Source organism: Triturus cristatus, chromosome 9 (genome assembly GCF_964204655.1).
Source record: "Triturus cristatus chromosome 9, aTriCri1.1, whole genome shotgun sequence".
Classification (NCBI taxonomy): Eukaryota; Metazoa; Chordata; class Amphibia; order Caudata; family Salamandridae; genus Triturus; species Triturus cristatus.
This window is the reverse complement of record NC_140592.1, coordinates 488,742,915-488,767,577: the sequence shown is the minus strand read 5'-3', so window position 1 is coordinate 488,767,577 and position 24,663 is coordinate 488,742,915. Positions and strand designations below refer to the sequence as shown.

At 47.2% G+C, this 24,663-nt stretch overlaps 1 protein-coding gene across 1 annotated transcript in view; it reads right to left on the bottom strand.

Moving 5' to 3' along the window:
- Window positions 1-24,663, bottom strand: part of VPS51 (VPS51 subunit of GARP complex) — a 72,288-nt gene that overhangs the window by 5,727 nt on the left and 41,898 nt on the right. The window contains exons 6-8 of the mRNA XM_085625459.1: window positions 24,262-24,477; window positions 8,325-8,543; window positions 7,511-7,632 (exon numbers count right to left, since the gene is read on the bottom strand). Of these exons, the coding sequence (XP_085481585.1) occupies window positions 7,511-7,632; window positions 8,325-8,543; window positions 24,262-24,477 (557 nt within the window). The remainder of the gene's footprint in view (window positions 1-7,510; window positions 7,633-8,324; window positions 8,544-24,261; window positions 24,478-24,663) is intronic.

Below are 24,663 nucleotides of genomic sequence, written 5' to 3'. Positions count from 1 at the left end.
CTTGGTGTACATTGACCATGGGCATGGAGTCCATGTTAGATGGTTTTCGCACAGGGGGTGTGAGAATAGGGGGAGCGAGAATTTTAGTAATGTTAGTATGGTGAAAAAAGTGTAATGTGCAGTGAAATAGCGTAAGTAAGAGATATGCAAAAGATACAGGATACCCAGGAGGAGGGCGTGTCTAAGTAAATCTACAACACTATACATTACAAACAGATGCTTACAGGGTAAGTAGCAGGTGTGGCTGTAGATACACGTGCTTAGCATGGACAGAAAAGCACGAAGCCATGACTAGCATGTCGATGATGCAGATGACTGAAACAAGGTCCTGTTGGCATGCTAAGATGTACACACAGTAGCTCTCGGATAAAGTATGTGGTGTTATCAGGTGCCTTAAAAATATCCACCAGTGTGATGTTTCCCGAAGAGGCCATGGTCACCCTTTTCTTGCAGGTGGAGGAGTGACTATGGCTGCTAAAAACCTTCTTTGATTTATGATGGCAGCCTTGAATATCTTTAACTATCCACCTTGCTATACCCGTCTTGGAGATGGGATAACATGTCTGAGTCTTTGCAAACAAGACAAACAGCTGATCCGATTTACAGAATGACTTGGTCCTGTCAATGAAATACATAGAAAGCTCTTTTGATATCCAATATGGACATACATTCCTGGGAAAGGAAAGGATGAGGTACCTACATTTTAGAACCTCAGGTGCCCAATCGCAAGCTTGAGCTGTCAGGGATCCAGTTGCCTCACTCAACCTCGTCTGTGTGAGAATGTCTGGCCAGAGTGGGTTTCTCCTGTGAGGGCTGATGGACGTCTCAAGGAGAGTGGAGTACCAGGCTTGCCTGACCCAAGTTGACCAGAACAAGAGTTAGGCTTGCCTGACCCAAGTTGACCAGAACAAGGGTTAGTCATGTTTGCTTCAGTTTGCTCACCATTTAGGGAAGCACTGGGAGAGGTGGAAAAGCATAAGCAAATATCCCTGACCAATTTATCCATAGCGCATTGCCAATTGACTGCGTTTGTGTATCTGCAGAAATGAAGTCAGGACATTTTGCATTTACTGGGGTTGCGAACAGGTGAATCTGTAGAGTGCCTACCTGTGTAGGACCTTGGAGTGGAGTTCTCACTCGTGGACTTGTTGAAGCATCCTGCTGAGCAGGTCTGCAAAGTTGTTGTCTACCCCTGGGAGATGATTCGCCATGTGGTGAAAGTTAGGGTGGAGTGTTCAATGGCAAATCTATTGGGCTAAATAAGACAGATGAGGGGAGTATGTGCTGCACTGCTTCTGTGTAGAAGTACATAGCACTTAAGTCATCTATATTGATGAGGACTACTTGGTTCTGAGTGGCTTTTAAGGTGACTTTGAGATCTAAGTCAATGGCTAGTAGCTCCAGTTGATGTGGTGACCTAGTTGTCAAGAGAAGCATATTCCCTGAACAGTCATGTTGCTGAGATGCTCACCCCACCCCATGAGAGAGCCGTTTGTGGTGACTGTCATTTGAGGTCAAGGGTCTGCAAAAGTCCAGCCCTGCAACAAGTTGTTGCTGTTCTATCATTGCAGAGAGTTCCATGCTTTGGCCTATACTAACAGTAGCTCTAACCAATAGCCCTCCGCTTTGGACCAATGAACAGCAAGACATTCTAGGAAGGAACTGAATATGAAGCCTAGCCTGTGTAACTATGGTGATGCAGGAAGCCATCATTCCTAGAGGGTGCATGACAGTCTGCACTGTGAGTGGACAATTAGGCTGGAAAAGAGGAAGCAACTGCTAAAAAGCTGTGACTCTCTGCTGGTGGGGCACGCTTTCCCTAAGAAGGGTTGGATCTGGAGAGGTTTAGGTTAGACTTGGAGGCGTTTATGGTGGATCCCAGGCTGTAGAGCAGCGACACCACCTTTTGCGTGTGTGCTAAACACTGCAGCTTACTGCTGTTCTTGATCAGTCAGTTGAGTTTGGGAAAAACGAGAATTTGGATAAGCAGCCACCACTACTACTAGAGAATCTGTGAACACCAAATAACAGCCATGGTGATCCCACAGGTAAGTACTTTGAATTGGTAGTGTTGCCCATGTACCACAAAGTGAAGGTAGTATCATATAGGCATCCTTGAGATCGAGTGCCATCATGAAATCAATCTGTTAAAGCAGAGGGATGACATTCTGCGGGGTTGTCATTTGAAAATGTTCCGATACTATGTAGCGTTTACGGGGCCTCCGGTCGAGTATGGGCCTGGTAAAGCCATCCTTCTTGAGAATGAGAAAGGAAAGAGAATAGACACTGTTCTCTTGGTCTTGTGAGAGCTCCATCTCAATGGTGCCCCTATGTATGAGTGCATGCACTTCTTTTTGAAGGAGAGAGGTGTTCTTTGCTGCAAACATGTACAGGGTCAGATGTTGGGAGAGAATTTATGTAGTTTGAGGCAACAGCAGAGTTAGACCACCACTTGGACCCACTTGTCTGGTGTGATTTTCTCCCAGCAAGAGATAAAATTGTATATCATCTCCGCGACAGATGACATGTTATTGCGGGTCAGGGGCAGGGCAAGTCAGTGTTTGGAGGTGGCAGCTCCTTTGCTGGAGCCACCTTTGACCCTACCCTTGCAATCAACCCCAGTTGGAGCCTTTATCCCAGCTTTGTGGTAGAAGGACTGCTGTTACCTCTGCTCAGGCAAGGTTGCAAGACAGTGGGTTGCTAAACGAACTGCCAACCTCTTGCCAGCTGCTTCAATCTGTTTGCTCTCCTTGTCTGGAGGAGGAGCATCACTGTTGGACTGCACAGAGACCTGCTTGTCGGTAATGTAGACCACTAAAAAAAATCAGGTGGAACCTTCCCCTTGATGTATGACGGGCCAGTAGGAGAGGGTTTGACCTTCATTTCAACCCTTGGGTATCATTCCCCCACGCCTTGACATGGACTTACATTTTTCAGGAGAAAATTTTAACATTGTTCAGTACACTCGGATATGGAAAGCATCTCCACAAGGAAGTTGCTGTCTTCCTGGATGACATACACATCTGTCTTGTGGAAGGCTAGAGCCCTTGTGGTGTCTTCAGGGGGTGAGGACCCTAGTGGATATTTGCCTAGATCCGGGTCACCAGGGGATCCTTATTATAGCCAAGCCAGGGATCATCAGTGGGGCCTTCACCAAAGGGCTGGTCATAAGGGTCAAATGGGCCATAGGGGTCGCAGGGCTGCAAATTAGAAAGAGGGGATGACCCTGGCGGAGGCAGTGGGGTGGTGTGTATGTGTGTCATGGTGGTGGTGGTGGGAGAGGCAGTGGTTGTAGTGGAGATGGAGGTGTGCTCTGTGGCATAGGAAGAGGACTGGGCTGCTCTGTCTTTGCATTTCTTCAGTGCCGGCTCAAGAACAGTCTTGAAAAAAAAGTTCACACTCAAAGACCAGCCTCCTCTTATGAAAAAGAGGCCCTGGAGACAGTGGTGAAGGTGGTTTTGCTGTGATTTTGCCTGTAACCTGATGGATAAATAGGCCCTTCTGCCTGGTGTCCAGTTCTTGTTAGAGCTTCTTGAGGATTAGAGCCTCAACATCGTCAATGACTTACACTTTGAGGGGGGGGGTTATCTCTAAGCTTTGCCACCAAGGCCGGATTCAGCATCGACAGGGTCTTGGGCACCGGAGCAAACAGAGCCTTTGGTGCTTGCTTCAGGTGAGACAGATAGTGGTCGGCACCCTTGGAGAGGCTCAGACTCAACTGCTGATGCAGTCAACGCCCTTGGGTGGAGCCTTACTCAACTCAGAAGTGTTTTTTACAGTGCGGACCTGAGCCTGGAGCAACAGGAGCCCTTGGCGTGCCTTTTCCCTGCATCCATATTTGGGGTTCGACGCCCTACTACCTCAGGAGTGGTCTTCCACCTTGGCGTGGGACTTCTTCTAGGACCCTGGTTTAGTGATATAGACGACAGGGACAGAAGGCATATTCCTCACCTTGATTGTGGTCTTAGAGCGAGGGTCGGTTTTTGGTGTCAGGTTGACATCCCTCATCTCCTTGAATTCAGACTCACTCAATCACACTGTTTCTAGGCTGGGTGTTAGATGCAAGGCCGAGAGACCAGACAGTGTTCTTCGATGCAGCAGGTATCTTCTTCCTGAAGATGTCTAAAATCTCAGAGGTGCTCCACTGGCACATCTTCTAGCATGCCTATTACTGTTGCCTTCAATACCGGAGGTTCTTTATGGACCTGAAGTAGAGGTACATCCGACAGGAAGTGTCATCATGGTCAGGGACAGGCACAAGTTACAAACCTCATGGTGATCCATGAATATTTCGACTGGCAGCAAGGGCAATTCTGTCCATTCTATCATGCGCACAACAATCCCTGGCGAATAAGGGCCAGAGGAGGTTCTCTGCCCCCAAGGTATGGAAAAGCCCTTGAATTCCAAGGGAAGTCAGCAACAGTCTTCAGTGCTGACACGACAGGGAGATAACCGTACTGGGGATTGTTTAAATTCGAGGAGCTCAAAAAATAACTGAACAGGGACAACAAAAAATATGTTCAGGACACAATAAACTCGGAGCCCACTTGGTGCACATCCAAACTCGTTGGCGGAAAAAACAAGCGAACGTGGAATTGGTGCCCGTGTGCAATGTAGGCCAAGAGAAGGTGTCACACCAAATCTTGTGACTCGACAAACTCCTTTGAACAACAATAACTTGCAAATATCTTAGCCCAACACTAGATGGCAAGATTATGCTAATCTACAGCCACATAGGCTAGGAACCTAAAGTTTAAACAAAGGAACTATTGCTCCTCTCTCAATGCTATAGATATGGTCCAATGTGATCTGCAAGTGAACAGGCTTGAGGAAGGAATGTGTGCATTATCCATGGAATGCTATTTCTCTTTCTTATTGTTTACCTAGTGGTCAGGTGAGGGGTGAGTGTGCTGTGTTTTTTTTATGGCCTTGGGCACCTCAATGACAAAAATGGTTAAAAAAAAAAAGTTTCAGCAGCATGGGAAAACAAGCCTTCATGGTCTCCAACTAAATTCGCTATGCTGTGTTCATTCAAATAATTTGCCCTGGAGCTAAAAATTATTATGTCTACAAATACTGAAATTCATTTTAGAAAATTGCTTTAGGATATTATAAAGGGCCAGTTTTTCCATCTACACTGATCAGCCTGGTCCAGAAAATAGTGAACCAAACGGCTTTGTTGCTCCTTGATGGCAAGCATTCCTCTGTCATTGAGAACGTCTATGACTTCTCTTTAAAAACGGTCAGTGAAATGTCCCATAAACCCGGCAATAAAAACAAGCGGAAAGATAGCCGGCTGGCCTCATTGGCTAAGCTAAACTTTACAACAGAAGGCTTTTTAACCCTCCACTAAGACAAGATCCACTGAGGTTCCACAGGACACTGCCCAAACTATCTGAGGTTTGGTGCACTGCAATGTAAGTGATGGAAACATTAAATGTCATTGGACCTCTTTGGTCTTGATATCTGCATCAGTAAGATAGTCTGATTTTCTATTAAGTAAACATAACTGGCATCCAGATTGAACCAGCCTGGAGCTATCTGCAACACTGCCTCTCTGCAATGAACAGCTGAGCAGATAGATAACGGACCAGAAACAATGTACCAGGGCTTGCACATATAGCCTGTATCCTTGTCCCATTGATAACATGGATACCCTGTTGCTGTAAAGTCCAGGGTTCATCCTTGTTGTTGTGCCTGGAGCTGGAGGTTTTCTTGAAAGAATGTAGCATCTTTGGCGCAGGAGGAGATGCCTCAAGAAAAGAGCCAAGCAGAGGGAACCCTGCGGTGCCGCAAAGCTGTATTTCTAAATCTTGCCAACAGGGTAACCTGGCACATATAGTTTTGTGCTGTGAAAATTTCGCTCAAAAGACAACCTGTTCTGAGGTTTCTCCAGGTACAGGATCTTGCAAGAATGTAAGTTCACAAAGCCAAGCTAGCAGTGAACAAATCTTTCCAAAAAGCCATTTCTTAAGCTCTAGCCAAAGGACTTGGCCAAGTAGCACCATCAGTCTGGAAAAGGCACAACATCCACAGCCTGTTGAATGTTTCATTGACAAGGTTTTGTAGCTACATAGTACCCATTCGCTGCCAACTCCAACTGAGACAATCTAGCCTTGTAAATGCCTTTGAGCCAATTGCAAAGACCATCTGAGCTCCTCGGTTGTTGAAACCTAAGAACCAAATGGGAAAAGACATGCTGCAATATCACAACAGCAAATATTCGCACTCAAGAGGCAATGCTTTCCAATGTAATCCACTTGAAGTTTTACTCCATATAAGGCAGAAGGTAACTTTTGTGCCAAACCTCTCTCCTTAGACTGACCAGTTAATTCATGGTCTGGCCCTGCCAGTGGCTTTGGCAATAATAAAAAGCCTCATCTTGGGATTTTCCAATCTTCCAAAAAATGTATCTTCCATCTATACTACGATATTATTAGATGTTCATACTAATTTTGATAATTAAGTGTTCAAGGGCTATTTAATGTTTTTTTTCCCATCTTCCTGTTTTCCACTCTTCTGTGTTTTTATTAATATCGCCTTTAAAGGTGGAGACTAACACACAGCGCAAGCTGTTTGGTTGCAAAAGACCCACTGTAGGCGCACTTAGAAATTACAGGAACTTACAGTCCACCCACATTGCTTACCATGATTTGGATAAGTTGGCTTTACAGTCACTTAATTGCTTGCTTCTTTTCCAATGGTTTTCCTTGTCCCTGCTTGTCTATCTTGTGCTTGTCCTTCTGCTATAGTAAGCCTCCATACCATCTCTCAGACTATCCTTCCACTGCTCACTCTAGGGCAACTGTTTTGCTTAAGCACTCTATGAGAGTGCATGCGTTTTCAGCTCTCTACCTCTTCTGCTTCTCCGCCCCCAAATACCCACCCCACGCTCCCTCTTGCTGTCTCATTTGTGTTATCAGCGCACTCTCGTGTGCTGATCCTCCCATGAACCTCCCTGCCTCCGCGAGATGTCATGTTGCTTTCAAGCTCATAAGCTTCTTCCCTGTCAATGCGTTGCTCTCCCTCACGTGCTGCTTTTCCCTTTCCTTGCCTGCTCCCTCTTGTTTCGACACTCCTGGTAATGGAGCATGTGTGCTCATACAAAATTACATGGGTGCATCATTTCGTCTTTTCTTCTTTTGCTTTCTACTTTTGGCTATGATGCATAGCATAGGCAAAAAGCACTAGCAAAGCTAACAGATCCCAAAGGCAAGACCTATTAGCTTTGCCAAAGCCAGTTATAAATACACCTGTGACACCCTCAAGTGCGGACATTAATACTTTAAAATTATTCTCACTGATTACTGCGTATACCCAACAACAACTCTGGTGAATGAAAGCCTTTGAGCTTGGCTTACACTACTGCTGGTGAGACAAAAGGCTTTTCAACAAGGTGTTCTGGTTTGCTTCCAGAAAGAGAACATTGTGGGAACTCAGCTAATGCATTTCCACTAGCAATTCTTCAACTCCTGCATTTTGAGTAGGTTTCGTGCAGATTCCAGGTTACCTGGGAGTGTAGCTTGGGGCATAGCGGGTCTGAAGACGAGAGCTGCTGTAGACAGAAAATGTCCTCTTACTGGAGTCGCTGCTGTGTGCCTTACGCACACCTTCCTCATATAGAAGCCCAACCTACAGCAGAAACGACAAACATGGGTTCTTAAAATAACATAACATTCCCATATATGTCTCCTATGTCTGATCATTTCACCACACTAAATAGGACTACTTTGAGCTTTACAAAATCCATACAGTAGAATTTAGAACCAGTTTGTTTGTACCTTAGTTGGGTCTGAACAAAAAACATGTACCTGTTACTGACACACTGTTCTTTCTTCAGTGCACTTCTTTGATGAAGAAGCCTACTGGACACTTTTCTCCTGCTCTCTAAAAAAAATTATTTCGTCTTATAACCTGGGTTAGCCTAATGTACAGAATTACAACTGAACCCTTGCTAGCACAATTTGGATGATCAATCCAATTACGGCAAGATGAGGGTGACATATTTCTCCTGGGAAAGATCTGAAAAGGATAAATGGCAAGAAACAACTCTCCAGATAATCCCTTTAAATCATCATATGCCTGAACATTCAGCCACATCACACCGATGCACCATCTATTCCCCGCTTGCTTTCAGAAAGCAAAATACTTCATTTTTTTTTTTTTTTTTTAACAGTGAAAAAGCCACAGTCTACTATTACCTCAAGTCCAATCAATGTCATCCACATAGCTGTGCTTGTGGAAGCAGTAGTGTGTGGAGAGGTGTGAACATAAGGAAAAGTACAGCCCCCAAGCCTCCTCTTCATCTTTACATACACGTTTACCTGTACATCAATGGAAGTGGTATCTTCCACCACCCGCTTCATGACTGCCCGGACGTTACGAGGTTCGATAGTGTTCACCCAGTCCCGGGTCTCCACACTCTTGCGCAGCATCTGAGAGATGATCAATCCCTGAACCTTCACATAGTGGTTGAGCAACTTCTGGGCTGCCTCCCGCGCCTCAGTACACAGGCTGGTTACTGCAGTCACAGGCGAGTGATCCTGCCAGGATAAACGTGTGTTTATATTCTGATTTGTTACAATGGACTGAAAAAAAGGGTCTCAGCAGCCCCACGTTTTTTAAATTGGGTGAGGACATAAGTCAAGAGATGTTCATTTGAGGTGAAAAAAGGAATAATGGGCTCAGTTGCAAGTTGCCCTTTTAGTTTTTTAACAACATGTAACAAAAGGAATACGTTACTTACCTTTTGCGCCTCTGTTCGTAGCTTGTAGTGCTATAGATGCACATGCTCTGCATACTCCTGTCATCTAGTGTTGGGCTCAGACATTTACAAATTGTTTTTGTTCGAAGAAGTCTTTCGAATCACAAAGTATAGTGACTGCTCCTTTGGCTGATAATGCTCATGGGCACCAGCTCCATTGTCAGATTGTTGAAGCATAGGGGGTGAGTAGGAACATGGAGCGTGCTGTATAAAGGATAGTAACGATGCAAGAGGTAAGAGAATTAGAATTGAGAAAAAGAACTTTGTGAATCTGCAACAGCCAAAGGCTTCCTAGGAGGTCGGTGGGCGCATCTGAATCAACAGCACTACATGCCACTAACAGATGTTTACAAGATAACATTCTGTTCGAGGTACGCATGGCTGTAGATACATATGCTCTGCATAGAATGTAAAGCACCTTTCCTCTAAGAGGGTGGCTAGCCGGAGAATGTTGCAGAAGACTGGAAACGACAGCTTGGCACACTTGTGCTTGTTGGCGTGCCAACACATCCACAAAGTAGTGTTTAGTGAATGTGCGCACAGTGTACCAGTTAGGTACTTTGCAAATATAAGTATGTTCCCCAAGAATGCCATTAGAGGCTCCTTTCCTGCGAGTCAAATGCGGCCTGGGAGTGTCAAGCAGATTTCTTTTTGCTACGGCATAGAAAATGTGTATGCACTTCACAAACCATCTATCTATGCGTGCCTATAAAAGAGAAGATCTTTTGAGCGGTTTGGAAAAGGGGAAAATACCTGTTGAGTTTCATGATAAGGCTTTGTTCAATCAACATACTACTAAGGGCAAACTATACAGCAAGAGTGAAAAGTGCCCTCTCTGCTACAGAGTCCAGTTGAGCGGAGAACACAGGCAGATCAATGGTCTGGTTGAGATGGAATGCAGATACCACCTTTGGAAGATATTTGGGATTGGTTCTAAGGACAACTCTGTCCTTGTGAACCTGAAAGAAAGGCCCCTCTTGAGCGAGGGCCATCAACTCACTAACATGTCTTAAGGATGTGATAGCAACAAGGAATGCCACTTTCCAAGAGAGGAACTGTAAGGGGCATGAATGTAGAGGATGAAAGGGTGGGCCCATAAGTAAGAACAATATTAGGATTCCAGACGGGGGCAACTCTGGTTGGAATAACCAGTTCGAAACCCTCCATAAAGGCCTTGACCACAGTTATCTTGAATAAGGAAGTGTGTTCTCTATTTTGCATGTCGGACGCAATAGCAGCCGGGTGTAGGCGTATGGATATCAGTTCAGTTCAGTTCAAAAGACTTTATTCGATTGCTTTTTGAGACAATCATAAAAGTACATTAAAAAACAGTTCATTCGTTAAGTACAGTAAAATTTTATATACAGTGCATATTTATATTTAAAAGATTTGATCATGCAAGCAATCGTACTAGTTTCCATCATTACTAAGTAATAGATTTCCTGTGGCTAAGCACTTATTTTTTTTTTTAAAAAACATGCCTACTCCCCAGACCCTATGTGCATCGTCCAAAAGCTGTAGCACAAGTAATGCTGGGCAGCATTGTCTCAACCCCAGCGCCTTTAATATTGGGACAAACCAGACTTTCCTTAAATTACTATAAAATCTACCAAAAAGAATAACGTGTATTGTCGATTGTTCTGAGCAATTATCACATGGGCACAGTCTTAATACTCGGGACCAAACGTTCACGACAGGAAAGCTCACAAGCCTATGGAAGATACTACATCTAAAACGAGTTAATAAAAACCTGTCATAGCCACCAGGTACGTATAATAGATAAGACTGGATACTAAAAGAAGTTAAAACCAATTGATTATGCATAACAGTGGGCTTTAGGCTTTCTGCTGATAGTCTTATGGAGTCCAGAAACAAGAGGCCCTCTCTTTTTAGCTCCTTTCTACTAATAGATTGCATGGTTTTTGGGTTACTGTAATATTCCAAATGACCGTGATTGGACATAACACTTCTAATAAACCTCAGCCATGGAATCAGTAAGGCTCCTTCAAGTTGTAGACTATCTTCTAGAATATTCTGGTTTAACTTTGTCTCAGGTTTTGTCCATATCCTGTGCCATAGGAGAATGGGCTCCATCTTTATTAGATCTGCAATATAAGGGAGCCCCAGCTCCGAGTGGCAAACATACGCAGATAGGCTGCTGGGGACAGCTAAGATGTACCTCAAGAATATATTTTCCACCGTTTGCAGTGATTGTGTGTCCGCAAATCCCCATACACCCGCTCCATACATGGCTGCGGAAATGCATTTCGCTTTATAGAACTGTATTAATCCCAATGGTGGTCTTCTCCCAAGTTTCCTAGCGAAATTAACAAGGGCCATTGTTGATCTGGCAAATGCAAGTTTTTTTGCCGTAATGGCTCGTGTCCATGAGTCATTGCGGTCGAAGAGTATGCCCAGATAAGCAAAACTATTTGTGTGCTCTATTTTCTGCCCTTCCAAAAACATATCCCTGCATTTGTGGCTCCCCAATCTTCACCGTATTATGTATGTTTTTGTAGTGTTCACTTTAAGATCCAAGTGCCCCATAAACTCGGTGAAGCTATTTAAGACCCGTTGTAAACCTACTTGGGTGCGGGACATTAGGACCGCATCGTCTGCATAGAGAACTACAGGAATGGGACGTGCAGCTATTTGTGGGAAGTCCTGGTTATCCTTGAGCAGTGCCTCATATAAGCCATTGATGTAAAGGTTAAAAAGAAAAGTGGCCAGGACGCATCTTTGCCTGACCCCTCTTCTGATAGGAAAAGGGACAGTGCGATCACCGGCCAGGCCAAAGCGCACTCGCGCCTTAGCTGCGCAATATAGGCGTCTAAGAAAGTTAATTATTTGCGTGTCCACCCCTATCTGCTCAAGGATAGCCCACAGCTCCTCGTGTCTCACTGAATCAAAGGCAGCAGTGAGATCTACAAAAGCTAAAAACAATCTACCTCTCTTCACCGTGTGCACTTCCCGACTAAGATAGCTACATTTAAACTTTGCTCCACGGTCCCCTGTCCCTCGCGGAAGCCATATTGAATATCGGACAGGACATTGTTTTCTTCTGCCCAATCTTGTAGACGTTCCAATATGATACGTCCAGCTATTTTAGTAATTGCATCTAGCAAAGAAATGGGCCTGTAACACTTGGATCCTGACGGTCCCCCTTTTTAAAGATCGGGACGATGGTAGACTCAACCCATGTTGTTGGAAAGGAGGCAAGGCAGCTAGCCATTAAAACCTGGGTGACAATTGGCCCCCAAAGTTCGCTGTTAGATTTAAGAAGGTCAATGGGGATTCCGTCCGGTCCTGGAGCCTTCCCCCCCACACTCACAGAAAGTGCACGTATCACCTCCTCCAGTGTAAACCACAGATCGAAATACTGGGTCGCAGGGTTGCTAGTTATTTCCCTATGAGCGCTCTCGCTGTGGGTAGCGGGGTTAAGAGCTGTGTTGCACACCCCCGAGAAGTAGTCAATCCACTGCCTCTCGGATATGGCAACCTCTACTGAGGGCCCTTCGGCGGAGTTCAAAAAAGGTGCTTTTACCACCCTCCAAAACACTAGGCTATCACCCCTTTTCGAGGCTTAATGAAGAGATTCCCAGGCTTCATTTCTTACTATGGCTTTTCTTTCCCTAATGGCAACCCTATATTCCGCCCATGCCTTTCTTACATTTACAGCGTTTTTAGGACTCCTCCGTTGGAATAGGCCCGTGTACACTTCGAACTAAACCAACCATCATGTTTTCTTTTACTCTTCACTGTGAAAAACAGTGACTCTCTAATGGCCTCTGCTAATGACTGAAAGGAGGAGAGGATACTAGCTGGGGTAACCGCCTCACTCAAAGAAGTCTCAAAGGCTGGGCTGCACTTGTCTATCAATTTTTTGGTGATCGCTACTGGGTCCACCATCAACCAACGGAGGCTATAGCCATTTATCTTGTTGATAGCAATATCAGATAGCGCCTGATCTATTGCATCTTGACTACATGGCTTACTACTTGGTATTTGAACTGAGAGACACAATGGGAAGTGGTTACTCAGTGAGATCTCGTCCACATAAAAAGAATGTAATCTATGGGCATGGCTGTTCGATATAAGAATCGACAGTAGAATGACAGCCCCTGCCATTGAAAGTATAGGGCATAGATACAGGTTTGTTAGTCAATTTATTAGCAAAGCCCAAGTTCATACTAAAAATCATTATACAGATCCCCCAGTACAGAGTGACGAAAGTGGGTATTACTAGTACCTTCTTTAATTAAAACGCCACAGGTTTTGCCACCCTCGCTTGGGCACAAGACACAATTGAAATCCCCTACCATAATCAACATCGTATCTCTGGGGGGCGCTAGAGGGTGCAAAGAAAAATGGCCGCTCTTTAGAGCTGCTCTGCCGGCCGAAATAAAAATCCGCCAGTTATCCTTGCCATCCCGCCTCGCATCCCGCTGAAAATGCCAGATATGATACCAGCGTGACCTGCCGACTAACCTGGTTGGGCGCTGTGGATCAGATCGTCGCTGCAGCACAAATTATAGGCTGAGAGGATCCGGACCGGCCTCTGGCAACGTGGCAGCCCCGGACGTGCACGGACCAGCTGAGTGAGGTAGGACGGGGCCGGGCCTAGCGGCGGGTTGTGAGTGTTGGGGGTGTGTGCCTGGCTCGTTGGACCGAGTGCTCGGTAGGCGCTACGCCACACCTGGGGGAGTTAACGGCTGCTCTCCAATTGCTCGGCAGGGTGATTGGGGAGGCCGCGCTGCCTCCAGGTAGTCGTTTGTGTGCCTGCGGACACTGGGTCCATGTAGGGGGCCGGGCAGCGTCCTTTGGCGTTGTAGCTGGCTGCTGGGCCGATACGGGCCTGTCTCCTTGTCACTGGGGTCGTGCTATGTCGCTGGGTGCTGCCGCGTGCGCTGATCTCCGGTAGCCCGCCTGAGCGGCTGTGCCCTGGCTGCAGCGTGCACCCTTGCAACCGGAGGGCCCTGGCAGACGACCGTCGAGCGCAATTGTTTGTGCTGTGGTCCCGACTGTCTGCGTCCCCCTGCCCTCCTGTTACTGTTTAAAGGCCATTGTTCCTGCACCCGGTGTCTTGTGCCGAGGGGAGGCCAGAACGCTCACCTGTGTTCCCACTGTGGGGGAGGGGGGGGGGCCACGAGGACATCGGCCCGCTCCTGCCATCGTGTGTTCGAGGGGTCACTCGCGGCGCCCTCCACAACTGTACTGGCGCTACATTGGGGCCTAATCTTCACCCCTGCCCTGGTTTATGAACAGTGATAGCCTCGCCGGTGCCTTGCTGCTAAAGTCTCTAGGTGCAGATGTTCCTCCCCTCGCTGGACGCAGCAATGTCCTCACCCCGCAGCGCTGCAAGACTCGAACTGCATCTTCTGGGCCTTCTGCATCATCTATTATAAGTGCTGCTGCAGGGAATAACCTCTGTGCTGCGTTACAGTTATTACACTTTGGGCTGTGCATGGACGGGTTAGTCTGGCTGACAACGAGGAACCCCCCATCGCTGACCTACCCCCAATCTCTGCTGTGAGACGGGCTGTTTTCCACCTTCGGCACTGTGTGGCTACCCCTGCAAGTGAAATCATCCGGATCCGTGCAAAAACATGGGAAGAGTGAGCACAGCCAGATGCGTCTCACCTTCGAGCCCCGGAAAACTGGCAGAGCCCCTCAGCATACAGCATTGGACTCTGAGGCTGACTTGCCAAGTGACCATCTTACCAATATTGATAAAACTCTCCTTGCTGTGCAGGCCAGCTTGCAAACCATCGATGGTAAGATTGATCATCTTAATCTTCGTATGGACCACATGCCGTCAAAATTAGACAAGCATGCTCAGGGGTTGGGAAGGCATCAAGCGCTGAGGATGGTTTACAGCAGGTTATGAGTAAGGCGGTCTCCATGGAGAAGGTTCTGGCCATTACACAGGCCCGTAATGAAGATTTAGAAGCCAGATCGCGAAGAAACAACGTGCGCATTACGGGCCTTCTGGAGTCTACCAACACAGGGCCGCCTGGAGACCTTTGTCGAGAAACTTCTGCGAGACATCTTTGGAGAGGAACAATTGTCTCAGGTCCTTATTGTAGAGCAGGCATATCGCTCCCTGGCAGCACGTCCGTCTCCGGGCGCTCCACCTCGCCCCATAATTGCCCGCCTTTTGAACTATAGAGACTGTGATACGGTGCTCCGTCTCGTGAGGAAGAAGGGTACTATTGTTCATGAAGGAAACACACTTGCTTTTTATCCTGACTTCACCATGGCGGTGCAAGAAGCGCGCAGGGAATATCAGCCTGCCAAGAAATTGCTGCTGGCCGAGCATATACCATATGCCATGCTCTACCCGGCGAGGCTGCATGTGGAGGTCAATGGAAAGTATACATTTTTCACATGCCCAAAATCAGCATTGGACTTCGCCAAATCTGTCTACTGCCAAAACCGCTCCCCCAGACATGCAGATAATGATGATGATACTGCACATGGTGAATCGGCAGGTGGCCTGGATTGACTCCATAATAGATCCGCCTAGGTTGGAAGAATGTCCGTGGGGTCATGAGTATTATCATTGCTCGCCGGCTCTCTGACTCTTTGGTTTCCTGATTTCCTACAATGTTTTATTTTGCTAATTGTTGGGGGGATTCCCTGTTTGTGGTCCTCTGATATGTGGTTGCGGGGTCCGGGAGGGACTCTGTAAGATGGTTCAGCCACCTCCTAACTACACCGGGAGGGAGTTTGTGCTCTGGCGTCCCCCTATATGGGTGTTCCCGCAAATGGTTCTTTCCCTGGTGCAGCACTTGGGATCTGTAGTAGGGGTTGTGGGATGGCTCTGGCGTGTTGGGGTTGTTAAAGTGGGTGGGGGATGAGGGGGGTAGGGAACTGTTTGGGGGTTTGTTTCTGTGGCTACCTACTATTGCTATCTGGCTGGGTGTTACTTATGCACCCTTGTTCATATATTGGACTTAGGCAGATTCCTCTTTTCACATGAGTTACTCTCAGATCACTGTCCTGTTCGCCTTACTATTAACATACCTCAGCAGGTTCCTCGGGCCTTCACATGGCGCCTCCGCACTGAGGCACTGCTGGACCCCTTTACTATTTGCGAAGCCATTGTCCGATATTTTGATCAGAATAAGGGATCTGTTGATAGCGTTGGAGTTCTGTGGGAGGGGTTTAAAGCTACCATTCAAGGTGACTGTATCAGTACATCCGCTAGTATTTTAAAGGACTTGAGGGGAAAAATTACCAAAGTGGAAAGCACACTGTCCAGCCTTGAACGTGATTATGAGCGCGCACCATGCGATGCAACCTGAGCATCCATTAAAGAAGCTATTCTTGAACATGCTAAATTAGTAGATGCAGAGATCCGATAAATATCGAGACGCACTGTGGCACGTTCGTACAGAGAAGGTGGGAGACCGGGGCATCACCTGGCCACAAAGATCAAACACTGTATGCATCACAACGTCATTACCAAAATCACAGATGGGGCTGGGCAGGAGCACTTCAGCGTCACGGATATATTGGAACAGTTCCAACGTACATACATGAACTTATACGCTTCGCGGTGTGTTGCAGCTGCTGGGGAACCAGAGGACTACTTGTCACAAGTAGCCATTGCTTGGCTGTCGGACGGGCAGAGAGAATATCTCAGTCAGCCTATCACAGTGGAAGATATTTGTATGGCGATAGCCTCTCTTCCTAATAAAACAGCACCAGGCCTGGACGGATTCCCACCTGAATTTTACAAGGCATATGCTGAAGAGCTCACCCCCTTCCTGATAAAAATGTACGCAGAGGCCCACGATTCAGGTGTGCTCCCCCTTCCCTCCGAGAGGCGCTCATAATTACCCTATTAAAAAAATACAAATCACCCGACGCTTGCGATTCATATCGCCCTTTGTCGCTCATAAATACAGATGTCAAAATATTGGCCAAGATAACAGCTACCCATCTTCAGCCACTCATGCAAAATCTGGTTTTACCAGATCAGCCTGGGTTTATACCTACGTGCTCCACCTCCCACAATCTTCGTGCTCTGTTTGCCCTTTTTCACACTCTTTCTCCTGATCTCCCGGCGGCAGCTGTCATGCTTGACGCTGCCAAAGCATTTGATTCCATTGAATGGGATTATCTATTCTTCATTCTCCAGCGGATGGGTTTTCCCCCCATTTTTGTCAACTGGGTACGACTCCAGAATGCACGTCCCTCAGCGCGAGTCCGGGTGGGTGGGCACACATCAGATCCCTTTCTCATCACCAGTGGCACCAGGCCTTGTCGCCCCTCCTGTTTGCATTAACACTAGAACCGTTAGCATGTCTCATAAGGCAACATCACAAACACGCGGCTCTTAATCTGCACCACCGTCCCCTCATCATCTCACTGTATGCTGATGATGTGTTGCTTTTTATTTGTGAGCCTCATATACATCTGTCGTCAGTGCTGCGGGATTACATACGCTTTGCCAGATTTTTCGGGTTACACATCAACTGGTCTAAGTCGGTGATACTACCACTGACCGAAGCCACACATCTGCATGAGCTGGAATTCCCTCTTGAATGGGCACAAATATTTGGGGATCTGGGTTTATCGCGATCCCGAAAGAGTCATTCGTGAGAATTACGGCACTGCTATCGCAATGTTAGAGCACCAGATTAACAGATGGGTTCGATTACCGCTTTCGCTCGCCGACCGAATTGCATTAATAAAAATGGAGGTATTGCCTAAATTCCTATATCTTTTCAATAACATACCGATCCCTCTTTCACAGCCCTTTTTTAAAACGCTGCGATCGTTACTGCTTCGCCTGATTTGGGGTGGAAAGCAAGCCCGTGTAAACTGGCGCACACTAACCTTAGATTATAAGCATGGGGGATTTGGGGTTATATCTCAGGGTTCGGGGGGGTGGTAAAAATACCCCAGAGGCAGAATATTTATACTCTGGGGGAAATAAACTGGTTCCCTACCATGTTGTGGGAGATGTAAATTTAATTTTTTATCACCAGGAACTCCCTGGAAGTCACTAAGTGTATGTTGGGGTATAACTGTTCTAGTCCCAGCTATTGGTGCGGTGCCTCCTGCTACTGTGTGTGCGACCTTCGGGGGTTTAAAGCTCTTATTATTCCCGGAATATGGGCCAACAAGTTGGAATGATTGCCTCGGCTGGTCTAATGGGCTGGGCAGAGCTCTTTGCGTAGGGGAATTAATCTGCGCTTGTACTGCAACTGTATTAGCGTGCAGACTAGATGATGTGTCTGCCTGATTGTTAACTGCTAAGCTATTTCCCCTATTGCCCCTATTAAGCATGGCATTCCCCCCTCCAACAGTATTATAGTCGCCTGGTGTGATATTTGTGACGGACCCCTCCAGTTTGATCAGCCCATCCTCACTGAGGCTACTTTTTAGACCAATGGGTCTAAAAAGAAAGTTACCATTGCCTCCAGCCTCTTCCTCTTCCAGAATGCATCCTCCTGTACAGGGGGTGGAGAACTGTCTGATGCTGCCGGCAACTGTGTTAGGTGGGACCCATTACTGACATCTCTGTCATTATTTCTTATTTTCGGTCTTGTGGCCTTTGGGGTATTCGCTTTTTGACTTTGTCTTTGAGTGCCCCTACCCTTCCTCTTCTTAGTCGGTGGTTCTTGACTGTTGTTGCGGCTTATGGCAGCTTTCTGGCCCCTGGTTATTACAGGAGTGTTGTTTCTTATGCTTATTGGTTCGGGGGAGGGAGTGGGACCTGTCAATGTCCGACGTGATATTTACAAGAGGAGGAGTTTTTTCGTTGTTAGGTTGCAGGGGGAAAGAAGAGGCCTGTCATGAGTTGATTTATTTGGGGGTGGCTGGGGTTGTAACGAGAGCTTACGCAGCTCAATCTCATGTATCAGAGCTGATTCTGCTCTCAGAAGAAAAGCGTCTAAAGTTCCCACCACACCCTGCCTTGTGACAAACTTGCGTTTACTCATCTCCCAAGACTGTGCTGTTTAAAAGGTATGGAACGTAAAGCTTAACTACCAAAACCTTTAAGTAATTATTAAATACCTTGCATCCCGGATGTTAATAATATGGCCCAGCCCAGCCTCTGCTAGTCTCTGACGGGCTCGGATGGGCCTGCCCTTGGCCCGGGCTTTGCCCGGGTATGCCCGCGCGCGTCCCCCGCTGTGGGATGCTGCGCCCGCTTTTGAAGCGCCTCCTGACGCTTCCTTATGATGCTGATGGCAGTGCGCCACCCAGGGAAAGCTGGGAGTTGTAGTCCCCTTGTGCCGTAATGCTTGTTAGGACTGGCGGGCCCAGGAAGAAAACAAGCGTTGCGGTCTGCTCGGACCGATCAGGAAACTAGATTGCAGCAGTGAGTGTTAGGCAGCATATGGCAGAAATGGAAATGCGGAACCCGAGGAGCGGGATGCCGCACCTGCTTTTGAAGCGCCTCCCGACGCTTCCGTATGACGCTGATGGTAGTGTGCCTCCCAGGGGAAGCTGGGAGTTGTAGTCCCCTTGTGCCGTAATGCTGGTTAGGACTGGTGGGCTCAGGAAGAAAACGAGCGTTGCAGTCTCCTCGGACCGATCAGTAAACTAGATTGCAGCAGTGAGTGTTAGGCAGCGTATGGCAGAAATGGTAATGCGTATGGATATATATATGCAAGACCTTATTTTTGCAAGTGAAGTTAACAAATTACTTCTTGTGCTGGAGGGTTAAGTGGTGTATTTTTTTAGGAATGCAATTGTGGACAAATCTGTTCCACTTGACAGCACGGCAGGCCTGGGTAGTGGGCGTGCGTACTTCTTGGAGGATGGACATGCCCTCTTGAGAGAGGCTGAAGTAACCAAACTCTAGGACTTTAGCAACCAGATCACTAGATCGAGCTGCCTGGGACTGGGGTGTCTGATCTTGCTAGGGTCTTGCGTGAAAGGTCAGGATGTTTGGGAGCTTCTTGTGGGGAACAACTGACATTTCCAGGAGGGTGGAGAACCACAGTTGCCTGGCCCAAGTAGGGTCGATCAGAATGAGAGAGAGAGATGTTCGCCACAGCCTTCAAACCACAGACGGAAGCACTGGGAGAGAAAAAAACTGTGTAGGCGAATATTGCTGACCAGCTCTTCCACAGTGAGTTGCCCATGTACTGTGGGTGTGGGAATCTGGAGGTGAAGCTTTGGTATTTGGCATTTTGGGAGGTGGCAACAGGTCGATAACTAGTACATTCCCCCTCCTACCAAATCAGTGGGAATAGGTGCTGAAGATGCGCTCCATACCCCAAAAGAGATGTGTTCGTGCTGAAGGTCACTTGTCAAATCGGGTGTATGAAAGGCTTTCCCTGCAACAGGATGTTACTGTTCCACTACTGCAGAAAGTGATAAGTGCTGGCCCATATCAACAATAGATCTTCCCAACGATACTCCACTTGTGTCCACTGCATTGCAAGGGAATTCTGGAGTGGACACATGTGTAAGCGGGTATGGGGAAAAATGGCTGCGAGTGAGGCCATCGTGCCCAAAAGGCAATGGTCAGGACAGTTAGTTGATGATCTGGCTGAAAAATAGGCAGTAGCTGCTGGAAGGCCTGCACCCTTGCTTGACTGGGGAAAGCTTTGCCGGTAACTGTGTTTAGTACGACTCCGAGGAAGGGATGAATTTGCAGAGGTTGCATGTGGGACTTGAAGGTTTATATTGAGAAGTCCATTTTGTGAAGGAGGGAAATTATTGTTTGAGTATGTGCGAGGCAATGTTGCTTGCTTGCACTCTTGATCAGCCAATCGTCTGAGTATGAGAATACCTCAATGTCATTCTTTTGGAGGTGGGCGGCTACCACCGTGAGCCACTTTGTAAACACTCCGGGGCAGAAGAGACCCCAAATTGTAGCACTTTGAATTGGTAATGCTGGTCACTTACCATGAATTGTAGGTAACTGTGATGAGTGGGATGAATAGGTATATGGACGCAGGCATCCTTTAGGTCGAGAGCTGCCAAATTCACCTTGCTGTAGAAGAGAAACTACATCCTGTAGGGTGACAGTATGGAAGTGATCTGAGAGGATTTACTGGTTGAGGGGCCTGAGATCGAGGACTGGTCTTTGAGAACCTCCCTTCTTGGGGAGGAGAAAATAGAGAGAGTTAATACCCCTGCCTTGGTATGGCACGGATTCTTTTGCACACTTGAGGATGAATGCTTGTACTTCTTGCAGAAGACTCTGGTGATCTGCAAGGAGGATGTGTGTGCATGGTGAGATGTTTGGTGGGTAGCAGTGAGCTCCAGGAGGTACCTGTGTTGTGTTGTATGATGGAAAGTAACCACTGGTCGGAAGTAATTTCTTCCTAAAAGTAGAAACCCCTATCGCCTTCCTCCGACAGGTGTAGTGTGATCAGGGGAAAGGGAGTCACTGCTTTGTGGAGGTGGCCCCTTTGGCAACAACCTCCTTTGGTTCTGCTACTGGTGTTGCTGCCCCTGTAACCACCCCTTGACTAAACCCTTGTACACTGTGGAATATACTGCTGCTGCCTTAGGTAGGATGTGAAAGATTCGAGGCATGTGGTTCTGTTACATTCCCTGTATTGGGACCAACGAAAGGAGCCCCATGATACGAGTTACTATAGAGCCCCATCGCCTTAGCTGCATTAGTGTCTTTGATCCACCTGTGGCACAAACAAAAGTTCACCTTCAAAAGGCAGGTTCAGCAGATGTTGCTGGACCTCTGGCTGTAATCCAGTGAACCAGAGCCAGTCATGAAGGTGTACAAGGATGCTGATGTGAACACACCTGGAGGCAGTGTCAGCTGCATCAAGTGCAAAGCTGATTGCGGTTCTCGAAAATGTTTGCCTTCAGCCTCAAGTTCCTGACCACATTGATTATATTGATTGGGGAGGTGTTCCTCCTTTCCGTTCCAGTGTGCCCTCTCATACCTGCCAAGTGGGCCCACAGAGTTAGCAATTCGTCAGCATAAGGTTGATTTCACTGCCCCTCTTTTGCCCGCCGTGTCAATTTTTTTGCACTCCTTGACCGACGGTGGAGAGTCCCCGTGCCTCGGGCAGTAGTGCTCTTGCATGCTGCGACGACTACTCAGGAGTCAGGTGGATCATGCCAGAAGATATAAGGCAGGTCATTAAGCAAGGCTTTATATATTTTTTTATCTACTCTAGACGTGGCAATCCAGGCCTTGACTGGTTCCTGGAATGTCTCAGGTACAGCCTTTAGCATTCCCTTGAGAATGGGAAGAAACTGGAGGGTACGCTGTGTCTTTGAGAAAGTTTTGACCAGGAGTCACCGTCTTCCTTGACGACATGGATATCTACCTTATGGCAATTGTTCGCTCTATGGAGGCCTCTGTGATAGGAGGCATTATCATCTGTCAGAGACGGTTTTGCTGGACAGAGGTCAGGGTCTTTCTCAGCCAGGGCGTTCACGTTGTGGTCATCCCAAGGGTCGTCCCTTGGTTTCTGGTCACAGGGAGCATCATAGCCACATCTAGGTCTTTGGCACAAGGGCTTACCCATCAGAAGAGTGTAGTAACCTTTGCTGTGAGGCTAGCGGAGGGGGCACGTGTGGTGGTGTTGGCAGCGAGACGGACGAGGTGGAGGACAAAAGCGAGAAGAAATGAAGCTGGTGCCCCTGTCCCTGTGTTTCTTATGCATTGAAGAAGGTGTAGGCTCCAGGGCAATCTGCTCCTCGAAAGACAGCCTCTGCTTCTTTGGTAAAATGTTCTGAGGTGTTGGTGGGGGCTTGATGGCAGTTCCCCGTTTGTGGGTGTATGAAAAGCTTTTTCTAGGGACACTGGAGAATGGGTTGTTCCGATTCCTCGGAACTAGTTATCGATGACGTTGGGTGGATTTTCGGCACTGAGTGAGGTTTCGGCTTTGATGCTGGTTCCCGTGCTGTGGTTGGTTTGGGCACCTGTGTCAACTGTTCCAGTGCTGTGGTTGGTTTGGGCACCTGAGTCGATTATTCCTATGCTGTGGTTGGCTTGGTCACCTGTGTCAAATGCTCCAGTGCAGTGATTGGATTGGGAGCCAGTATTGCCTTTGGTGATGGTTGGCGTTTCAGGGCCAGATTCAAAGGGCTCAAGGTCTCTGAGGAGGGCAGCGTTTTATGCAGGCCTTTGTGGCAGGACAAGGGAGTGCTGTCGGTCCGAGAATTTTCTCCGAGGCCTTCTGTCAGTGCCGACCATGACCTGAAGGCAGTGGCAGATCTGTTTGGTAGTGTTCAATCACTGGGCTCCATGCCTGACCTAAGAGTGGCAGTACTATGCAGGAGAATGGGTTGTTTGTGCAGTCGACAGCCATGACTCTGCTATACTCACAGTTGGAGTCTTTGGATCTGCAATTACCTCACCGTCAGAATCGTCTGATGAACTGGCCTCCTGTTTGAAGTATAGTGGTTTTGCCCCAGAGGGTCTGGATTCCTCCTGCTCCTCATTGTAGATGTCAGAGATGTTGTCTTCCTATTTCTCTGTATTCTCTGCTCGTATTAATACCAAACGGCTTTCTGTGATGGGAAGGTGAGGCGGGACTGGCACATGGTGTCGTCATGTTCGTGGGCTTGGCAAAGATTACAGACTAGAATGTCGTCAGTCTAGGTGAACTTGGAATGACACTGGCTGCAGTACTGGAAGGGCATTATTGCCATCAATGAACCATAAATGTCAAGCAGAATAGAGCAGATTCGGGGGCAGGAAGGCTCAAGCAGGGGCTGAAGCCCTGGTTGAAGGTTTCAAAGCTGGTGGGGTTGTCAGTTGATCTTCGGCAGCAATGAAGCATGAAGATTGTTTGAAAGCTACTTATTTGAACAGAATGCTATGTTGTCCTATAGGCCAAGAAATTGAGAGCTCCTTGCTTTTATATCCCAACTGTGAGAATCTGTGCTGTACAATAGACTTATGGCTGCATGAGAGCTAGTGGTGTAATGCCGTGGTGAGGTTTTTGGAATGTATGATCTTTCTCATAAAAGCAATCACTAACGTATCAACCAGGAATTGGAGGTTTAGCACTGGAAGACACAAGAACTCAACTAATAATGTGGAGCTTCAACCACATAAGCCTGCACCTTAACTGGGATGACAATGGGTGATGGTTGAGTCAGGAAAAATATTCAAAGAAGGAATGTAAGCAATCACCGACGATGCTGTTCCCTTAAAGCAATGCACGTGTGATCACTGATGCACATGCACACAGTGTAGGAACTGGGCAGGGTGACACAATCTGTAGTGTCAATTGCACATTACTATTTTAACTCATGCTGGAGAACAACTCTTAAAAACGTTTGCCTTCACTCTAATGGACCCTGATTTAGACTGCTTGCAGTTGCTAGGGTGATTTGCAGACAATAGAGTAGGTATTATGGGGAATATCAGTCTATTGATTTCCGCGCTCAAAAACATTTTTTAAATATAAAAACATTTTCAACAAACAAACTCAAACGTATACATAAGCATTATTCAATGAAAATAGTTTTTTGTAGCTCAATATGTGCTCAATAAGCAGGGCTGTGTTATCCCACAAACAGGTACACAGGCTCATTACCTGAACCAAGAACTGCTCGTCTGTCAGAGTCAGGATGTAGCTGATGGTGGACGTCTCGTAGTCCAGGCAGAGGCGGGAGAGGAGCAGAAGCAGAGTTGGCGGGGTGAAGCCGCCCTTGTCGCCAGTAGTCTCGCAGAACTGACGTGCTGTCAGGCAAATGTATTTGATAAAGCCAACAATGAGGCCCTCACGCACACCCTGGCTGCAGAACTCACCCTTAGAAAGCAGAATCAGAGGGGTAAAATTAAGGCCGCAGATTAAACAAAATAAAACAGTAACAATTTTGAGAGCACTCGCTGGACAGTTCAAATTTGCTGTGAAATATAATTTTTACAAGAATGTAGATGTTTCATCTCCATTGTTGCTACAGGCATACACCTTTTCTGACTGCCCAATGCCAGG